At 34.3% G+C, this 21353-nt stretch overlaps 4 gene segments (V, D, J or C); all 4 read left to right on the forward strand.

Annotated features, from left to right (window-relative positions):
• Positions 1 to 1122: 1122 nt before the first annotated feature.
• Positions 1123 to 1691, forward strand: LOC113110892 (T cell receptor alpha variable 9-2-like). The segment is given in 2 exon segments: positions 1123 to 1162; positions 1242 to 1691. Coding segments are annotated over 2 exon segments (468 nt in total).
• A 3026-nt stretch (positions 1692 to 4717) lies between these two features.
• Positions 4718 to 5398, forward strand: LOC113110900 (T cell receptor alpha variable 3-like). The segment is given in 2 exon segments: positions 4718 to 4949; positions 5072 to 5398. Coding segments are annotated over 2 exon segments (354 nt in total).
• A 2785-nt stretch (positions 5399 to 8183) lies between these two features.
• LOC113040799 (T cell receptor beta variable 5-1-like) lies at positions 8184 to 8767 on the forward strand. The segment is given in 2 exon segments: positions 8184 to 8338; positions 8418 to 8767. Coding segments are annotated over 2 exon segments (390 nt in total).
• A 10367-nt stretch (positions 8768 to 19134) lies between these two features.
• On the forward strand, positions 19135 to 19732 carry LOC113040812 (T cell receptor alpha variable 18-like). The segment is given in 2 exon segments: positions 19135 to 19177; positions 19416 to 19732. Coding segments are annotated over 2 exon segments (360 nt in total).
• Positions 19733 to 21353: the final 1621 nt, after the last annotated feature.

Consider the following 21353-nt stretch of genomic DNA (forward strand, 5'->3'; position numbering starts at 1 on the left):
CTGACTTGTGTTAATCATCCAGTGGGTAAATTATTAATCATCCAGCATATTTTTACAGATATGTGTGTGTTAGCTTAAAAATAATAAATACATAAATTAATAAATAAAGAAATAGTATCTTGCTAAAGAAAAACATTTATCATGCATTGATTTAACATTTAAAGTAGTTTTCTGTCAAATTCTATGTGATAATACATTTTGTTTATCTTTTATAAATAATTCACAGACAAAAAATAAATAAATAAATAAAAGTAAAAGTTACTCAAACATATTTTCAGTTCAAGAAAGCACATTATTTTAAAAAAGACACATGCTTTTCTGAGCTCCAACAGGAGGCAACATAATCTCACAAGTTATGCTTCACAAGCATTTCACTGATGATCACCAGTGATGATTAAAAAGTACCATCAACATTTAATTTCAAACACTGAATGTAGCGAATGTCGACTAATTAAATTAATTACATTTTTAAAGTAATACCCTGCTGGAAGTCTATATTTTCACTTGCTCTGTGTAATTTTGGTAAAGCAAATTCATTAAGACTTTCAGGTAAATATATAATATTTTATTCAGAACTACAGTAACTTGCACTGTACACCAAGTATGTATTAAATCATGATATATTTAGTATTATGCATTTTTGCATGATGCAAAACACATCACATTATTTTTAACCAGAAAGGGAATGTGGTAACTGCTGTAAATTTAGTGGATAAAAAATTCATATAGCATGTGAATATAATTTAGCATGTAATGCATATTCTCTTCAATATTAGCTTGTAATTATCTCTTTTCAAATTAGGTTGTGTTTATAAGTATCATGAAAAATGATAGAAATTCACTTTTGAGCCAAATAGTCAGAATATTGGCAATGAGCAGCAAACTCAAGAACACAAATGCGTTTTCAAAACAAAGAATTAAAAAGAAATGATCACATATTTAAACAGCTACTGTATGCATGTTCATTTCATATTTTCTTTTGTGCTTCAGATTTAATGTCAGGACAGAAGGAGGAGTTTAGCACAGGCTCTATACAGCTGAGTAGACATGAACATCACACAACACTGTGTGGAGCAGCTGCTCTGTTTTTAGCTTGTTCTTATACTAGTTCAGTGAGTGAACATGTTGATCTATATTGTTATACTGCTGTCATTAACCGAAGGTATTATATTGTAAAAGTAAAAGCAATTTATTCAAATGGAAATGTTTGAAAATAAATTTAAGACTACTTTCATCTGCAGGTTACGGAGCCTCAGAAGTCATTACTCCAAAAAGAAACAGAGAATTTGCTCTTGAGGGTGACATTAATGTGACACTCTCCTGTAACTACAGCGGTTCTGCTGTTGGTGCTCACTGGTATCGTCAATATGCAGGTTCACCACCACAGTTCCTCATACTGGAATATTCAGGGGTAACAACTCCAGCTAATCCACCCATTCCAGGAATAACCATCAATCACAGAAAAACTGAAAGCCATGTGGATCTGAAGATCTCCTCTGCTGCTGTATCAGACTCTGCTCTGTACTACTGTGCTCTGCAGCCCACACTGACAGGAAAACAGACTGCACTGTACAAAAACCTCACAGTATTTTGGGAAAGTATTAAAGCAAGGATTTTTCTACTGACATTTTATTATTCAATGTTCATTAAATACCCAGCTAACCAATAAATAATAAAAACTCCTTCTTCATGCTTTTATGTCATGATTTAAACGTATAAAATGTATTATCCTGCAATTTAAAGGTAATTGTAAGCAACATTAATATGTTTTCTGCAAATCTGGATAATTATTGCTATAGGTTCCTCATTTCAAGATTATCCCCCTGAAATGTCACTGAAATATGTTGTAACCATAGACAGTAAAAGAAATGGACACAGCGACCCCATTGGAACTCAATTGAGACAAATGAAGCCCAGTTTTAGCGTTTTGTAGCACTTCCGTTTCTGACGCGCAGACTCAAACGAAGCTTGACGACGTCAGCAACCTGTCTGCCAGATGTAAATCTTCTAGTAGCTGTGCGTGCAAACTGCCATCGTTAATCTTGCAGAGACGGTGAGCTTGAGCGGGGAGTTCTTTGGCGTGAGTGAGCAGGAGTAAGTATTCTGATTAATTATTTTGTATAGTATTTTAAAATGTAACGCCAGTACGTTATATTAAGTTAATTGCCTGCGAGCTTCTCCTCCTGTCTGTACGGTAATGCGACAGAGAGCCAAGTGGTTATGACGCAATCGTTAGCCTATTTTTTACAAAAACTGTTTATACGGGGCCATAATGTAACATAGAAGGTAATGGAGCCCTTTATACATTGTCGTGTATCTTTAGAGATAAATAATGGACAAACAGAGTCTTTAAACGCCTCAGATGTAAAGTTATTCGCTGTCAAAGTGACGCCAAAATGAATGGGAGTCAGTGGGAATGCTAACGCAAGTGAAGTTCTGCTAAAAGATGGCAGCCCCCACCCGACTTCAACTTCCGGTCAAGTTCCCTGCCCCTTGGTTGTAACTTGTCAGTAATAGAAATACAAACAACATCTGGACGGCCAACATGGAGAAGCAGATGCTATTAATGATTCTCATCGTAGTTACAGGTAAATAATACTTAATCATACTAAACATAGTAGAAAGCTGTAAGAACAATATTCCATTTTAATGCAAAGCAAACCTCGCCCTGATATTTATATATGCACACACACACACACACACACACACACACACATATATACATACAAAAACATGTTTTATTCCTGATCAGAGATTGATGTATATATAAAAAAATCATTTCAGGTGGATTTGCAGACAAAATTGGACCAAGAGAAGGATATACTAATGCAATCAATGTAGAAGGAGAGTTTGTGACCCTGAGCTGCACATATGATGTGAGAATGAAATAATGTTTATCTTTACTGGTTCAGACAGTATCCAAATGAAAAACCTCAGTTCTTAGTGCTCAGAGGTGCCCGACCACAGAGCAGTGAGCATTTACCATCCACTGAACTCATTCTTGAGAAAGCAGCTCTTTCAGATTCAGCTCTCTATTACTGTGCTCTTCGAGCAGCACAGTGATCCAAAATCTTGAGAAACTTTACAAAAACTCAAACACACAGCATGCTTTGAACAGTCTTTTATCAAACTGCATCAAACCACAATTTATAATTTTTTTGTAAACCACAGCTCTAGAAATTAGAATGTGAATTGAATTCTGGAGATTAAGTAAGATTATATATGGGGCGTGTGAAACTATCACTTAGCATTTGTTTTTCTAAATGCTATTTTAAATTCAAAAATCATTCAGTATACAAAATTAATGTTTTTTGTTGTTGTTGTTTTTTTTACTTAAAAAAAATAAAAACAAACAAAAACATATAGTAGTTCTCTATATTTTTGTAGAAGTTATTTGTTCATTATCCTCTATAGATGACATAAACCTGAATAGCCGTCATGTATATAATGGCAAGAGGAGGAGTTAAACAGACACTAGTGCACAGATAAGTAACAATCCGGCTCTGTGTGAAGCAGCTGTTCTTTGTTTAGCCTGTTCCTGGCAATTTGCTGAGTGAACAGGTTCATCTGTATTATCATACTGATGTCATTAACAGAAGGTATAATATTGCAATGTTTTAGACAAATATTGAATAACATTATGGAAATACACTGAAATAAAGTACAGACCCAAAGTTTGGACACACCTTCTCATTCAAAGAGTTTTCTTTATTTTCATGACTATGAAAATTGTAGATTCACACTGAAGGCATCAAGAGTTTTATAATAATGAGTTTGAAAATCAGAAATGCTTTCACTCTCCTCAAGTTGCTTTGGAAAAAAGTCTGCAAAGTGACTAAATGTAAATATAAATGTAAATGCTTTATTAGCTAACCAAGCTAATAACAACATTGCATTATAAAGTACATACATATTATTGCATTTAAATGGAGAATGTATATTTAAAAGAGGATATAGATTTCAGATGTAATATGCAGGTTCACCACCAAAGTTCCTCATACTGGATTCCTATGGGGCAGTTATTAAAGCTGATCCTCCAGTTGCTGGAGTCTCAATCCATCACAGAAAAGACAACAGTAGTGTGGATCTGAAGATCTCCTCTGCTGCTGTCACTGACTCCGCTCTGTACTACTGTGCTCTGGAGCCCACAGTGAAAGGAAATCCACTGCATGCTGTACAAAAAGCTGTTTAAATAAAACTGAAAATGAGAGGTGGGGATGACCGTTTATGTTTTTTATCACACATATATTTCCTATAAAGTTCTTATATTAGTAGATCCTTAAGAAACTGTCATACTGTGAGAATGTTCTGTGGTTGATTATCACTTTTATGAGGACATGAAACGTTTTATGCATAACATAAGGGAGCTCAACAATTAAATGATTGTATTCAGAAGAACATCTCAATAAAAGTGACTCAAAATCATATTAGATGGTACATTTTAAAGAACACAGAAAACTTGACAAAAACATGCTGTTTTGAGCTCCATCAGAAGGGGGCAACAATCTCTTTTTTTATAAACAAATGTTAATAAAAATAACTCATTTTAAAGCACACAGTAAAGCAGCTGGATAAAACATGCTGTTCTGATCTCCAACAGAGGGGGCAACATTATCTCACAAGCTGTTTTATTTACACCAAACAAGCACCTGATGTCTATAAGAAACAGCTGAAAGCACAGAACATGTTTCATATTTCTTTAACCCACACACACATTATTCATACACAACAGAAGTTCACTCAGTCTCAGTGCTGTCAGTCAACCATCAGCTGCTCTCATATTTTCATTCATTTCATAAAACCACATTCAGCAGAATTTGGAGTTCATAATGATTATATAATGAATCAATTTAAAAAGTATTAGAAACTAGAAATCTGATCTTTATAGTGGACTTCAGTTAAGATGGAGGAGAGGCAGATGATACTCATAATGTTCATCACAGTTTCAGGTAAATATACTTCTAATCACAATTACTTATATTTTGTGAATCAATTAATTTAATCTTATACCATTTTGAATGAAAAAAAAAAAAAACATCAGAGTTTTAAAGTTTGATTCACTGTATTTCAGGCATTTATGCTGATAGAATTGGTCCAAGAGAAGGAGACACTAATATAATCAGAGAAGAAGGAGAGTCTGTGACACTGAGCTGCACATATGAAACAACCAGCAATAATATTTGGCTCTACTGGTACAGACAATATCCAAACAGAGAACCAGAATATATACTGTTTAAAGGCGCTCGATCATTTAGCAGTGAGAATATACCAGATGGGTTTCAGTCGACTACATCCCAGACATCCACTGAACTTACTATTGTAAAAGCAGCTCTGTCAGATTCTGCTCTTTATTACTGTGCACTTCGAGTAGCCCAGTGATACAAAATACCAGAGAAGCTTTACAAAAACTTACATGAAAGTAATGCTTTGAAGAGTCTTTAATCAATCGTTATCAAAACACATCATTTTTTATAAACCACAAACAATAAATGTGGTAACAGCTGTGAAACTGAGAGGTTAAAAAGGTTGCATAAGGGCATGTGAATATAATATTATACAGTAGCATGTATCACATGGTTTCACATTATCACTTCTCAGTTAAATCCTTGCAAAACAACAACAACAAAACACAAAAAAAACTTATTTACATTCATGGTTATGAGTTTTGTACTTCAGGTGTCACTTTTATAAATGTCATTACTAGTCTGAACGATAAAAAGGAAGCAAATCATAAAAGTCTCTTTCATTTCAACCCTCATATTTCTCTCCATCTGTTTCATTTGTAAGTCTAGAGAGAATAAAAATGTTGATAATTTCATCTGCAGCTGTCAGTTTGAAAATTTCCCCACACCAGTTGAAACGTATATGTTACAGACAGAAGGGGACATTATAAGTCTTTTATATGGTTACTCCTCAGCAAGAAATTTCTGGGGACAGGGAGATCAACAGAACCCAAGAACAGGTCGTTAGGATTATTTTTTGATAATTATATCTTTGTGGCTGAAGAAATTTTTAATCACTACCTTGGTTTCCAATACAACCTCAATGAGCATTCAAGTGGCTCAAGTTACTGTACAGTTTGTTTTGTGGATATTAACATCAATATGATCATTCTTTTTAAGGAAAAGCTAAATTATTCAGATTTTATGGATATTTTATATGAGTCTAGGAAACAGGCAAACATTTTGTTAGCCAGTTTAGTGCAAAAACAAATAAGGGTAATTTAGAATAAATATTATATGATTTAATGTGTATGTAGACCAATGTCGGTGTTTTAAGTTGAACCAGTAGAGAACGACATGTTAAAATGTACATAACACATACCATTGACTGCTGTAGTAATTGTTAGGTGCCTTGTGTTATCCTCTGAATGGTTACAGCTGTATTTATTTGATGGTTAAGAAGTTTTTTTTGTTTTTATTGCAGAATTCTAAAAGATATAATTTTATTTCACATTTTATTTTGTTTAATTAGTAGTCAGTAGACTAAATTCAAGTTGATGAATTTCAAATGAATAGTCATGGTGCTGAAGTTTGCTATAAAAGATTCAAAAGGATCACTGTGTTTTAATGGGAGGTCAGCTTCTGGAGGTGCTTTCTGGAGACATCATCTGCTAGACAGTGTTTTCTGTCTAAAATAACATGCGGCAGAGGAACTAATCCACTGCAAAATGGTGCCCAGCTTTTTACTTTTCTTCTGCACTCTTGCATGTAATAATTTTATGTTTGCATTCTTATATTATTATATTTTTTCATAGTTTCCATTCTATTTAATTGTATTTTAATTTGTTTATTTCTTGGTATCCTGTGCTGTTTTATTTCATGACAATGGAGTTAATAGGTGTCAGTTTTAGGAATGTCATCACACCAGTCCAAACAGGTGTTTTCGACGGAGGGGGGAAATATAACTCTGTCCTGTATCTGCTCCCCAGCGATTAGACTCCAGTGTATCTCCAATTTCATGGTTCAGCTCCTGAATTTCTTTTGATAATACTACATAGGACAGAGACAGTTTCACAGAAGTCTCACACTGTAGAACTAGATCCTCGATTGTCTGGAAAACGGAATGAAAAGAAAATCTGTGTGGACCTAGCAATCTCTTCTGCTAAAGTGACAGACTCTGCTCTGTACTGAGCCCACTGTGACAGCAAAACAAACTACACTGTACTAAACCTGACTTGTGTTAATCATCCAGTGGGTAAATTATTAATCATCCAGCATATTTTTACAGATATGTGTGTGTTAGCTTAAAAATAATAAATACATAAATTAATAAATAAAGAAATAGTATCTTGCTAAAGAAAAACATTTATCATGCATTGATTTACCATTTAAAGTAGTTTTCTGTCAAATTCTATGTGATAATACATTTTGTTTATCTTTTATAAATAATTCACAGACAAAAAATAAATAAATAAATAAATAAAAGTAAAAGTTACTCAAACATATTTTCAGTTCAAGAAAGCACATTATTTTAAAAAAGACACATGCTTTTCTGAGCTCCAACAGAAGGGGGCAACATAATCTCACAAGTTATGCTTCACAAGCATTTCACTGATGATCACCAGTGATGATTAAAAAGTACCATCAACATTTAATTTCAAACACTGAATGTAGCGAATGTCGACTAATTAAATTAATTAAATTTTTAAAGTAATACCCTGCTGGAAGTCTATATTTTCACTTGCTCTGTGTAATTTTGGTCAAGCAAATTCATTAGACTTTCAGGTAAATATACAATATTTTATTCAGAACTACAGTAACTTGCACTGTACACCAAGTATGTATTAAATCATGATATATTTAGTATTATGCATTTTTGCATGATGCAAAACACATCACATTATTGTTAACCAGAAAGGGAATGTGGTAACTGCTGTGAATTTAGTGGATAAAAAATTCATATAGCATGTGAATATAATTTAGCATGTAATGCATATTCTCTTCATATTAGCTTGTAATTATCTCTTTTCATATTAGGTTGTGTTTATAAGTATCATGAAAAATTATAGAAATTCACTTTTGAGCCAAATAGTCAGATAATTGGCAATGAGTAGCAAACTCAAGAACACAAATGTGTTTTCAAAACAAAGAATTAAAAGAAATGATCACATAATTAAACAGCTACTGTATGCATTCTCATGTCATATTTTCTTTGGTGCTACAGATTTAATGTCAGGACAGAAGGAGGAGTTTAGCACAGACTCTATACAGCTGAGTAGATCTGAACATCACACAACACTGTGTGGAGCAGCTGCTCTGTTTTTAGCTTGTTCTTATACTAGTTCAGTGAGTGAACATGTTGATCTATATTGTTATACTGCTGTCATTAACCGAAGGTATAATATTGTAAAAGTAAAAGCATTTTATTCAAATGGAAGTGTTTGAAAATACATTTAAGACTACTTTCATCTGCAGGTTCCAGAGCCTCAGAAGTCATCACTCCAAAAAGAAACAGAGAATTTGCTCTTGAGGGTGACATTAATGTGACACTCTCCTGTAACTACAACGGTTCTGCTCGTGGTGTTCACTGGTATCGTCAATATGCAGGTTCACCACCACAGTTCCTCATACTGGAATATTCAGGGGTAACAACTCCAGCTAAACCACCCATTCCAGGAATAACCATCAATCACAGAAAAACTGAAAGCCATGTGGATCTGAAGATCTCCTCTGCTGCTGTATCAGACTCTGCTCTGTACTACTGTGCTCTGCAGCCCACACTGACAGGAAAACAGACTGCACTGAACAAAAACCTACCTGAGTAGGAGGAGTTCACACATTGTGAAATGCATTAAGACTCTCAACATTTCACAAACCTCATTGTATTAACAGATGTTTCTATGTGTCTCCTGTTCAAACCTGATTATTGTGCCAACATGTTGATTTTTTTATTTTTAATTACTATCATCAGCTCAAGGTATTGTTGTATATGCTGGACATTTCATTAGTACACTGTTAAAAATATTTTGAAGTTGTCAATAGAACAAATAATACTGAAGTATTACTTTTCTTTTACAATAAAATATTTTCAGTCTAAACACGCACATTTAGTTTTGTACTTTAATGAAGTTTACTTTTTAAGCAAAAGGGCCTGACTACTGTTTCTCAGAAGCCAATAACAAAATGATATTTTCATACAGTAGATTTGAAAAAGGATGTCATTTTATTTCCTGGCTCTGTTTTTTAATTTTAAATGTATGCTTTAAATACAGGTTCCAGAGCAGCAGAAGTCATCACACCATTCAGTGATTATCAGTTTTCTGATGAGGGTGAGAGTGTGACACTCTCTTGTAGCTACACTGGTTCTGTTTGAGGTCTTCACTGGTTTCGTCAATACGCGGGTTCACCACCAAAGTTCCTCATACTGGATTCCTATGGGGCAGTTATTAAATCTGATCCTCCAGTTGCTGGAGTCTCAATCCATCACAGAAAAGACAACAGTAGTGTGGATCTGAAGATCTCCTCTGCTGCTGTCACTGACTCCGCTCTGTACTACTGTGCTCTGGAGCCCACAGTGAAAGGAAATCCACTGCATGCTGTACAAAAAGCTGTTTAAATAAAACTGAAAATGAGAGGTGGGGATGAGGGTTTGTGTTTTTTTTTTTAAATCACACAGATATTTCTTATAAAGTTCTTATATTTGTAGATCCTTAAAGGGGGGGTGAAATGCTATTTCATGCATACTGAGTTTTTTACACTGTTAAAGAGTTGGATTCCCATGCTAAACATGGACAAAGTTTCAAAAATTAAGTTGTATGATTGAAGGAGTATTTCTGTTCCAAAAATACTACTTCCGGTTTGTCACAAGTTTCGGAAAGTTTTTTTCGAGTATGGCTCTGTGCGACGTTAGATGGAGCGGAATTTCCTTATATGGGTCCTAGGTCACGTCTGCCGGAAGAGCGCGCGCTCCCATATAGCACAGCACTGAGAGCACAACAGACTTCACTGATCAAAGCAAGAGCGTCGCGAAATGTCACAAAAGAAGTGTATTTTTGGTTGCCAGGGCAAGACAACCCTGCACAGATTACCTAAAGAGAAACAGCATTAAGGGACCAGTGTATGGAGTTTATTTTTACAGAGCATCAACGGAGTTGTGTAAGTGTTTGTGTTTGTTCCCCTGCATTTCGAAGATGCTTGTTTTACAAACAAGGCCCAGTTTGACGTCGGATTTGCACATCGTTTAATTCTTAAGGATAATGCAGTCCCAACGAAAAAGGGTCACAATCGTGTGTTGGAACCGCATGCGGTGAGTGAAACGGCTTCAAATATCTCTGTGTTGTTAACTTAGCTGTAGGCGTGTAAGCACATCAAGTAAACAACATGCAATGTTGTCATCAAACTGCACTTTCCACATATACAGCTTAAAAAAAAAAAAAAAAAAAAACGACAAAGTGGAACTTAATCATTTTCCAAAACCGCTAAGCAAATATATATACAGTTTCAGTACATACCACATAGAGCCACTGTTGTTGCTGCTGCTCTTGTTAAATTTCAGCCTCTGGATCATAAATATACGCTGAATCTGACTGTTAGCAATGGTTTGTTTTGGTTGGTTTTGTCCTCAGGTAATGTCACAGCTTCCAAACGCTATCAGCGCAAAAGCCTACTGGCTCTCGTGATTCTTTAGCTCCGCCCACACGTCACGCCTACAGACGCTCGTGTTTTTCCGGAAATAAATCGGTACAGACTATCTTTCTCTTATGAATATAATAAAACTAAAGACTTTTTGGAGTTATGAAGGATGCAGTACTACTCTATAGGTACTCAAGATTAACAGGATATTGAGTGAAAACGAGCATTTCACCCCCCCCCCCTTTAAGAAACTGTCATATTCTGAAAATGTTATGTGGCTGAAAGTGGAAGCTTATTACTTTTATGAGGACATAAATCATTTATGCATAACATGTGTAAGCACAACCATCAAATGACTGAATATAAACAAATGTCAATAAAAATAACTCATTTTAAAGCACACAGTAAAGCAACTGGATAAAACATGCTGTTCTGATCTCCATCAGAAGGGGGCAACATTATCTCACAAGCTGTTTTATTCACACCAAATATGGGAGGCCCTTTCAGCATAAAAACGTCCCAGTGTTACTCGTCGTAATTATATTTTTACTAGTAACAATTCAATTAAAGAGCTCTATAATTTAATTTCTACTAGTAACAATTACAATTATAGAGCTCTATAATTCAATTTTTACTAGTAACAATTATGATTGTAGAGCTCTCTAATTGAATTATAGAGCTCTGCAATTGTATTCTTACTAGTAACAACTGAATTAAAGAGCTCTATAATTCAATTTTTACTAGTAACAATTCCAATTAGAGAGCTCTACAATTCATTTATTACTAGTAAGAATACAATTGCAGAGCTCTGTAATTCAGTTGTTACTAGTAATAATCCAATTGCAGAGCTCTACAATTCCACTAGAGAGCTCTCTAATTCAATTGTTACTAGTAAAAACTGAATTATAGAGCTCTCTAATTGTAATTGTTACTAGTAAAAACCGAATTAGAGAGCTCTTTAATTCAATTCTTACTAGTAACAATTCCAATTACAGAGCTCTATAATTGTATTATTACTAGTAGAAACTCCTATTCATGAGATGCAAAACAGATTGCAGATATCCCGCCTACAACAGTGCATTTCAAAATAAAAGCCCTGTAGCGTGGTTCTAAAGTATCCTGAAATATTGTACAGACTTAGGTAACATTAATCATGTTCACATTAAAGCAAAATTAAGATGATGCCTGAGATGAATATTTACAGTGTTTAGAATTGATATGCAATAATAGAATGATTGTGTTTGTTGTTTAGTAAAATAGAAAACATTAGGCCAAATAGTCTTAAACTTTTTTATAAATTGTGACTTGGGGTTAAATCTAGCCTAAAGTTTTTTTCAAGTTTTTTTTTTTTCTTCTTCTTTTTTTCTCCAGGTTGCAATATTGTTTTATATTTTGCCTTCAAATAAGCTTATGCCTTATGCATGTGTTTGTTGTTAAGTAAAATGAACAAGAGAAAACTGAGGAATTCTGACTGTGCATTTAACTCTTTTGTATATATAAATATATATATATTATCGTTAGTCTCATATCATAATTGATAAAAGTTATATTTCAATGTTTTTGGTAAACAAGAAAAAATTTTTTTTTAGAAATCACATTGTTATTTTTTATTGATATTATAACAGTACATTCAACCAGATGTGTGAACAAGTATGCAAAAAGAAAAAGATCCATCATCAATTGCCTAACCAATAAAAGTGACTTAGGCAGAATATGCCATGACTTTCTCTTACATATAAAATGCAAACATAACAAAACTTGTTTTACTCTCCTAAATGTAACCAAGATGTGTAACTTGTGAACCCTAACCAAGTTGTTTCTTATTTATGTCTAACCTTAACCACTGTTTTCCTTTTCTACCCTTAATCAAAGTTCCACTTAGGTGCTGTGCAAACATAACCAAAGTTTTTTTATTCTCCTAAATATAACCAAGATGTGTAATTTGTCCTGACGGCAGTAATGGAATGGGACTGTAGGCAGTCCAAAGAGCCATTCTTTCAGGAAGGTCTGGTCAACATCTGATATGGGCACACATGGGCCAGTCTTGTTGATCTCGGGTTTACACGGATCAGTTTTGGATTTTAACCATGATCCGATGGTTCTGGGGGCAAAGCAAAGTGTTGAACAGAAAAGATTCTTACACACAGGTAGTTTACGTCTATCTGCCAGTTGCAGGTAGTATAATAGGGACGTTGTTCTCCAAGATGCAACAACACCTTTCTTCTGTTTTATGGGCACATTTTGGACTAGAGTCTGGATATACAGCTTGCGTGTCTCCCAGAAAGGCATGGACCAGAAATTGTTGAAGATATCTGTTCCATGCTCTTCAGTCAGTTTCTCTGACTTTAAGCAGTGATGTGATGTGTAGGGTGGGCCCATGGTCTTTGGTGGTCTCTCCTGTCCCATTGGATTCTTCTAATTCTCCCCCTTAAGACGCTTCTCCTTTATCAGCTCTCTCGTCCACATATCTGGCCTTGGGCGCCTATGACGTTGAACAGCAGAAGTTTCAAGTACATCTCCTGCATCTCCTTCACTGACAGCTCCTTGAGCTGTGTCTGTATCACTACCATTATCTGGGCTGTCATCTTTCTCAGGTGTATAGTCCTCATTCAAAACAGTGTCATCGATTTCACTATTTGACGATAAATCAGGATCTGATTCTGCTCTGGAGGCTTTACTGGCCGTTTCCTCTTCTATTTGTTGCCCCATGTCTACGCCATTACCTTCTTTCTCAGATCTGCTTTCTCAGATCTAAATCCTCCAACTCCACTACATGGGTATCAACTTTATTTCCTGACATTAAAACAGAAAATGGAGTGCTGTTGAGTATTTTAACTCAGTAAATCATGTTAAATTCATAGGTCCACTGCAAAAAAAAAAAAAAAAAAAAAAAAAAAAAAAATCTAAATCTTACCAAATACTTCTTATGTCTAGTCAAAATGTCTAATTTATATAAAAAACAATTTTACTTTTTTTATTTTACTATTTTTACTTTTATTTGCATTTAAAATAAAAAGTAAATGCTTGAAAAATTACTTCACTTTATTTTTTACAGCATCTTTGCATATCTGAACCCTTTCCAGCAGTGACTGTATGATTTTGAAATACATCCTTTCACATTGAGGACATTTGAGGGACTCAAACCCAAATATTTAAAAAGATTCCAACATTCACTGATGCTTCAGAAGGAAACAATGTGCATTAAGAGCTGGGGGGTGAAAACTTTTGGAATTTGAAGATCAAGGTAAATTGTACTTAATTTGTGTACCGGGAAACATACAAGTATCTTCTGTTGCTTAAGAAGGGCAGAACTAAATGGAAAACAATTATATTTCAACAAAATAAGAAAAATTTGGCCATCTTCATTGTGTTCAAAAGTTTTCACCCCCCAGCTCTTAATGCATCTTGTTTCCTTCTGGATCATCAGTGAATGTTTGAATCTTTTTAAATAGTTGTGTTTGAGTCCCTCAAATGTCCTCAGTCTGAAAAGATGCATCTCAAAATCATACAGTCACTGCTGGAAAGGGTTCAAATATGCAAAGATACTGGAAAACTGAAAAATCTGCAGGACTTTAAAGATTTTTCTGAAGAACGCTGCTCAGTTTAACTGTTCAGAACAAACAAGGGACTCATGCACAACCATCACAAAACAGAAACACAGCCGAGGATCATCAGGTAACAGAACACAGTACTAAGAACCAAGGGTTCCCAAACTTTTGAGTGGGAAAAGTTTTTTTAATAATTTCAGCAATTCTTTTGTCTTGTGGACTAAATGTTAATATCTTTTATGTACAATATCTTACTCAGGACAGTACTAAATACAAAATAACATGCATTTAGTATGATCTCTCTTATTTTTTGAAAATTACTCATATTTTCACAGATTCTGCAAGGGGTGCCCAAACTTTCGATCCCCACTGTAAATGCATAAAAACTATCATATTGTATTATTTGTCTGATGATGTTCAATTATCAATCAATCCATCCATAACCAAGATAATTACTAGACGATTTTCATTATAGTTATTATTACTATCATCATTATCATAGATTTTGGCCTTTATCATAGACTTTGGCCTTTTCAGAACTTTTACTATTATGATCATTATTATTATCAATATCTTTATTATTATTATCATTACTATTACTATCATCATTATCATAGATTTTGGACTTTTATCATAGACCTTTCAGTGTCCCACATTATCACTAAAGAAAAATGAAATGTTGGGTTTAATTAAAAATATTATGTCAACAGGTTCCACACAATTTGTTTAACTAATCTCAACAAACAATAATTTAGTTCATTTTACAAAAGATGTTAAAGTAAACTAAATTAACAAGCCTTAGTAGAATCAACAAACAACAATTCAGTTCATTGTACATAAAAGTTATAATTAATGATTCCACTTCAGAAACACCGTCCTCTACAATAAGGATTTAATAAGACTATAACACCGAATCTATAATTAAGAGTGCAGTCGTTCAATACAATTCAACATCGCCTCTCAATTAAAGTTCAACAAACAGACCACAACCACACGTTTTGAAATGCAATGTTACATTTCAGACAACTTATTTGTGTGATTTGTTCCAAATTACATTAGAACAAGTTCATTAACTCAACTGACATCTGTTATTACTCAGGTACCTATCTAATGGTGCTACACTTCTGCAAGAGGGTGACAGAACAACAATTACCCATAATACACTGCAAAATCCTCAGCCAATGAGATTCAAGTCTGTATTGGTTTTATTAATCTGTTACTTTTATGCAACAGTTATGTTGGCTGAACAAATCATTTTTAAGTAAAGCTGACAATACACACTTTTTTGTTGAATGAACTAGACTAAATTAAGTTCACATTGTTAAAGTAAATTGGCAAAAGTGAAAGCACATTTTTTTGAGTGTAGGAAGCACCAGATTGTTTTTAGACAACTTGCACTAAGAGCACTAATATGTCTATAATTTCTTTTATGAATGTGTTATCTGCATTTTCTCTTTTTATTTTGTTAGGAGACGTCCTGGGGTTTTTAAAATGGTATTGTGTTTGAATTTAATGTTTTGGCTACAAATCGCAGATATTGCAGACTGCTCAGCCCTGCCTCTCCACCGTGTACTTCGTCCATGTCAGCTGGGGGCGCCAAAATTTCCCGCCTTCCTGTTTATATACCCCAGTTGAATATGCATAAGGCACGATTAGCATAATGATATGTCGCCGATTACAGAGCTCTGTAATGCAATTGTTACTAGTAAGAATTGCTATTGTAGAGCTCTGTAATTCAATTTGAACTAGTAAGATTGCAATTACAGAGCTCTCTAATTCTAATTGTTACTAGTAAGAACTGAATTATGGAGCTCTGTAACTTAATTCTTACTAGTAACAATTCAATTAAAGAGCTCTGTAATTTAATTATAGAGCTCTATAATCAAATTGTTACTAGTAAAAATTGAATTAGAGAGCTCTATAATTAAATTATTACTAGTAAGAATTGCAATTAGAGAGCTCTGCAATTGAATTCTTACTAGTAATAATTTGATTATAGAGCTCTATAAATGAATTACAGAGCTCTCTAATTGAATTGTTACTAGTAACAATTATGATTAGAGAGCTCTGTAATTCAATTGTTACTAGTAACAATTACGATTAGAGAGCTCTCTAATTCAATTGTTACTAGTAACAATTCAATTAGAGAGCTCTGTAATTCAATTAGAGAGCTCTGCAATTACACATATCTTTAATGTGTATTTTTACTAGTAATAAATCAATTGAAGAGCTCTGTAATTCAATTGTTACTAGTAAGAATTCAATTAGAGAGCTCTATAATGGTAATTGTTACTAGTAATAATTCAATTAGAGAGCTCTATAATTGTAATTGTTACTAGTAAGAATTCAATTAGAGAGCTCTATAATCGTAATTGTTACTAGTAACAATTGAATTAGAGAGCTCTATAATTGTAATTGTTACTAGTAACAATTCAATTAGAGAGCTCTATAATCCGAATTGTTACTAGTAACAATTGAATTGCAGAGCTCTATAATTAAAAATGAATGGAAGTCAATGGAGACATATGACTAGTAATAAATGAATTGTAGAGCTCTCTAATTGGAATTGTTACTAGTAACAATTGAATTAGAGAGCTCTATAATCATAATTGTTACTAGTAAAAATTCAATTAGAGAGCTCTATAATTGTAATTGTTACTAGTAAGAATTCAATTAGAGAGCTCTATAATTGTAATTGTTACTAGTAAGAATTCAATTAGAGAGCTCTATAATTGTAATTGTTACTAGTAAGAATTCAATTAGAGAGCTCTACAATCATAATTGTTACTAGTAAAAATTGAATTATAGAGCTCTATAATTGTAATTGTTACTAGTAGAAATTAAATTATAGAGCTCTTTAATTGAATTGTTACTAGTAAAAATATAATTACGACGAGTAACGCTGGGACGTTTTTATGCTGAAAGGGCCTCCCATACACCAAACAAGCACCTGACATCTATAAGAAACAGCTGAAAGCACAGAACATGCTTCATATTTCATTAACCCACACACACATTATTCACACACAACAGAAGTTCACTCAGTCTCAGTGCTTTCATTCAACCATCAGCTACTCTCATATTTTCATTCGTTTTATAAAACCACATTCAGCAGAATTTGGAACTAATATATTGGTATGTTAATAATTATTATAAAACGAATCAATTTAATAAGTACTAGAAATTAAAAATCTTATCTTTATAGTGGACTTCAGTTAAGATGGAGGAGAGGCAGATGATACTCATAATGATCATCACAATTTCAGGTAAATATACTTTTAATCACAATTACTTAGATTTTATGAATCAAATAATTCAATCAAATATAATGTACATTTATATTAAACAAAAAATGTAATAATGACATTTAAAAATATGATTAACATTTCAGGCATTTATGCTGATAGAATTGGACCAAGAGAAGGAGACACTAATATAATCAGAAAAGAAGGAGAGTCTGTGACACTGAGCTGCACATATGAAACAACCAGCAATTATATTTATCTCTTCTGGTACAGACAATATCCAAACAGAGAACCAGAATATATACTGTATAAAGGCGCTCGGTCGCGGAGCAGTGATGAGGATATACCAGATGGGTTTCAGTCAACTACATCCCGGACATTCACTGAACTTACTATTGTAAAAGCAGCTCTGTCAGATTCTGCTCTTTATTACTGCGCACTTGAAGTAGCCCAGTGATGCAAAGTACCAGAGAAGCTTTACAAAAACTCACATGAAATTAATGCTTTGAAGAGTCTTTAATCAATCAGTATCAAAACACATCATGTTTTTATAAACCACAAACAGTGAATGTGGTAACAGCTGTGAATTTAGAAGGTTAAAAAGGTTGCATAAGGGCATGTGACTACAATTCATATTGGGTGCCACTCCACCTGTATCCACAGGATACCTATCTAAACAGGGTGTTGCTACTAGGGATCTGTTGAAACAGTTCCTTCAACAAGCTTATGCAAGAGCAAGTGGTAGCCCCTGTGTGACAGGCCAAGACTTAGTATGATTCTAGGCTCTGTAGCATCCCTTTAAATTAATCTATTATTGATTCCAGGCCTTGAGCTCTACCCTGGGCCCAGGAGTCTGGCCCTAACAGGTAAGCTTGGGTATGTAGCCTAGGCATTTGGTCGCAAGGGAAAATGTCACAGACAGCTGTCTAAAGTCCCGGGTGCAACTCCCATGTACTCCCCAAGGAAGGTGGTGTGGGTATACTGTGGGATGTGGGAATCCCAATTTCATGATGACTACACATAATCTAACCATCCTGCTTAATCTCAGAAGAATTTGTTTTGGAAGATTTCTTTCCTTTGTCCTCTCTTTTAGAGATTTTAGAGTTTAGCTCTACACCAATCAAACACACATGAACCAGCTAATCAAGGTCTTCAGGATTATTACAAATAAATAAATAATTGGCGGGTACGCTGAAACAGACTGGAAATAGAATTTGCAGGACAGTTCATCTCCAGGAACATAGGTGAAGACCTCTGGGTTTGAGTTGATATAGGCAGTTAAAGATTAAGCCTTATTTTTTTACGTTCCAACAAGAAAGAATAAAGAAAAAGTATTTGAGAGTGAAAGTTTTGTGTGGCATTTTGAGTGAAATTATGCTCTATATTGAAAGAATGAGTGGGATATATAAATACATAAAGATTATCAATGCTTAATTAGTCCTTCAGCACACGTATTCTACTCTTCAATAGGCTCCACCACTATTTTCAACGATCTATTTTAATATCTCACTAACATGGATGTTACACCCTTCACGACCATGTCCTTCTGAGGGGGGTATAACACTAGTACTGTATGTTCTCTTATGAATTACAGAAGCTGGGCAGCTTTTAAATTGTGTGTTACACATGACACTAACCACACCCACAATATTAGTACACAATATACTGGATGTCACCACAGATTCATTCACACTATAAAACGATATTCAGTTACAGTTTTCTAATTATATCATTAATAGAAATACATACTACATCTGGACTGCCAACATGGAGAAGCAGATGCTGTTAATGATTCTCATCGTAGTTACAGGTAAATAATATTGAATCCCACTAAACATAGTTGTAAGCTGTACAAATCTCAATTTAATGCAAAGCTAACCTCATCTTGATGTTTTTTATGTTTTATATATATATATATATATATATATATATATATATATATATATATATATATATATATATATATATATATATAGCAAGGACACATTTGTGGCATGTTTTAATGAAATAATCCTGATCAGAGATTTCAGAAATGTATTTCATTTCAGGTGGATTGGCAGACAAAATTGGACCAAGAGAAGGAGATAGTAATATAATCACGAAAGAAGGAGAGTTTGTGACCCTGAGCTGCACATATGATGTTAGCAGCAATAATGTTTGGCTTTACTGGTACAGAAAATATCCTAATAGAGAACCTCAGTATTTACTGCTCAAAGGTGCTCGATCAGAGATTGGTGCTGAGGATAAATCAGACCATCGGTTTCAATCAAGTACATCCCAGTCATCCACTGTCCTCGTTATTGAGAAAGCAGTTCTGTCAGATTCAGCTCGCTATTACTGTGCTCTAAGAGTAGCAGCCCAGTGATAGAAAATGCCTGAGACGCTTTACAAAAACATGCTTTAAACAGTCTTTAATCAAATCATCAAACCACAATTGATTATTTTTTTTGTAAACAGCTTCTCTGGAAATTAGAGTATGGCAACACCTGTGAATTTTGGAGATAATGAAAGGTTATACAGGGGGCATGTGAAACTATCACTTCGCATCTGTTTGTCTAAATAAGTAATTTAAAATGACTCTAGATTCTGAAGTCTAGAGTCGTGGGGAAGTCGTGGCCTAATGGTTAGAGGGTTGGACTCCCAATCGAAGGGTTGTGAGTTCTAGTCTCGGGCCGGACGGAATTGTGGGTGGGGTAGTGCATGAACAGCTCTCTCTCCACCTTCAATACCACGACTTAGGTGCCCTTGAGCAAGGCACTGAACCCCCAACTGCTCCCCGGGCACCGCAGCATAAATGGCTGCCCACTGCTCCGGGTGTGTGCTCACAGTGTGTGTGTGTGTGTATTCACTGCTCTGTGTGTGTGCATTTCGGATGGGTTAAATGCAGAGCACAAATTCTGAGTATGGGTCAACATACTTGGCTGAATGTCACTTCACTTTTTTTTTTTTTTGAGCAAACAAGAAAATAAATAAAATATATAATTATTCTAAAGTAGTTATCCTTCCATGATCCTTTAAAGACCAAATAAACCTGCATAGCTTTCATGTATATAATGGCAAGGGGGGAGTTAAACAGGCACTGGCGTACAGATAAAGATAGGTAACAATCAAACTCTGTGTGAAGTAGCTTCTCTTTGTTTAGCCTGTTTCTGGCAATTTGTTGAGTGAACATGTTCATCTATATTATCTGATGTCATCACCACAAGGAGGATGACATCACACATCTTGTATGAACATAAAATTTATATACTGATCTTTTAAATAATATATTATATAATATATTATTTAAAAGATCAGTATATAAATTTTATGTTCATACAAGATGTGTGAATGTTTGTTTGTTACAGTTGATGATACATTTGAACTACAGCTAGTCCACCCGTTCCAGGAATAACCATCAATCACAGAAAAGAGCAAGTAATTCTGGAGATCTCCTCTTCTGCTTTATCAGACTCTGTTCTGTACTACTGTGTTATGAGGTCCGCAGTGTCAGGAAACATAGTAACTTAGAACAAAAAAACTTTCAACACAATTTCACTGCTATAGCCTGGCAAAAATAACACCATCTGGAAGTACTGTTGATGACCAGCTGAATGTCTGGGATTTCCAATAAAATTGCTGGGACTTGGAACATGAATTAGCATACTAAATGTCTTAATGAAAACGTCACATTACAGAAAGGTTTAGTTGATAAAAAATGTCATTAGCATGAAGAACAACCTGGACATGTGCGATTAGTGTGTGATGTCACTAACCACACCCACTTCTACATTAATTCAAACTGTAGAGTCAGTGAATCGTATCTTCTTCATTCACATTAAATACATGAATTCCCTAAAGTCCATCATTACAGTGTCTCTAATTACGGCAAACATTATTTGTATTAAAACAAAATAAATTACTTGAAATATTAACAGACAGATGTTGACTGCTGATTCTCATGACAGGTTATATTTTAAGTGCCATTTATAGGTTTGAATCTTGTT

This window comes from Carassius auratus, chromosome 2 (genome assembly GCF_003368295.1).
Source record: "Carassius auratus strain Wakin chromosome 2, ASM336829v1, whole genome shotgun sequence".
Classification (NCBI taxonomy): domain Eukaryota; kingdom Metazoa; phylum Chordata; class Actinopteri; order Cypriniformes; family Cyprinidae; genus Carassius; species Carassius auratus.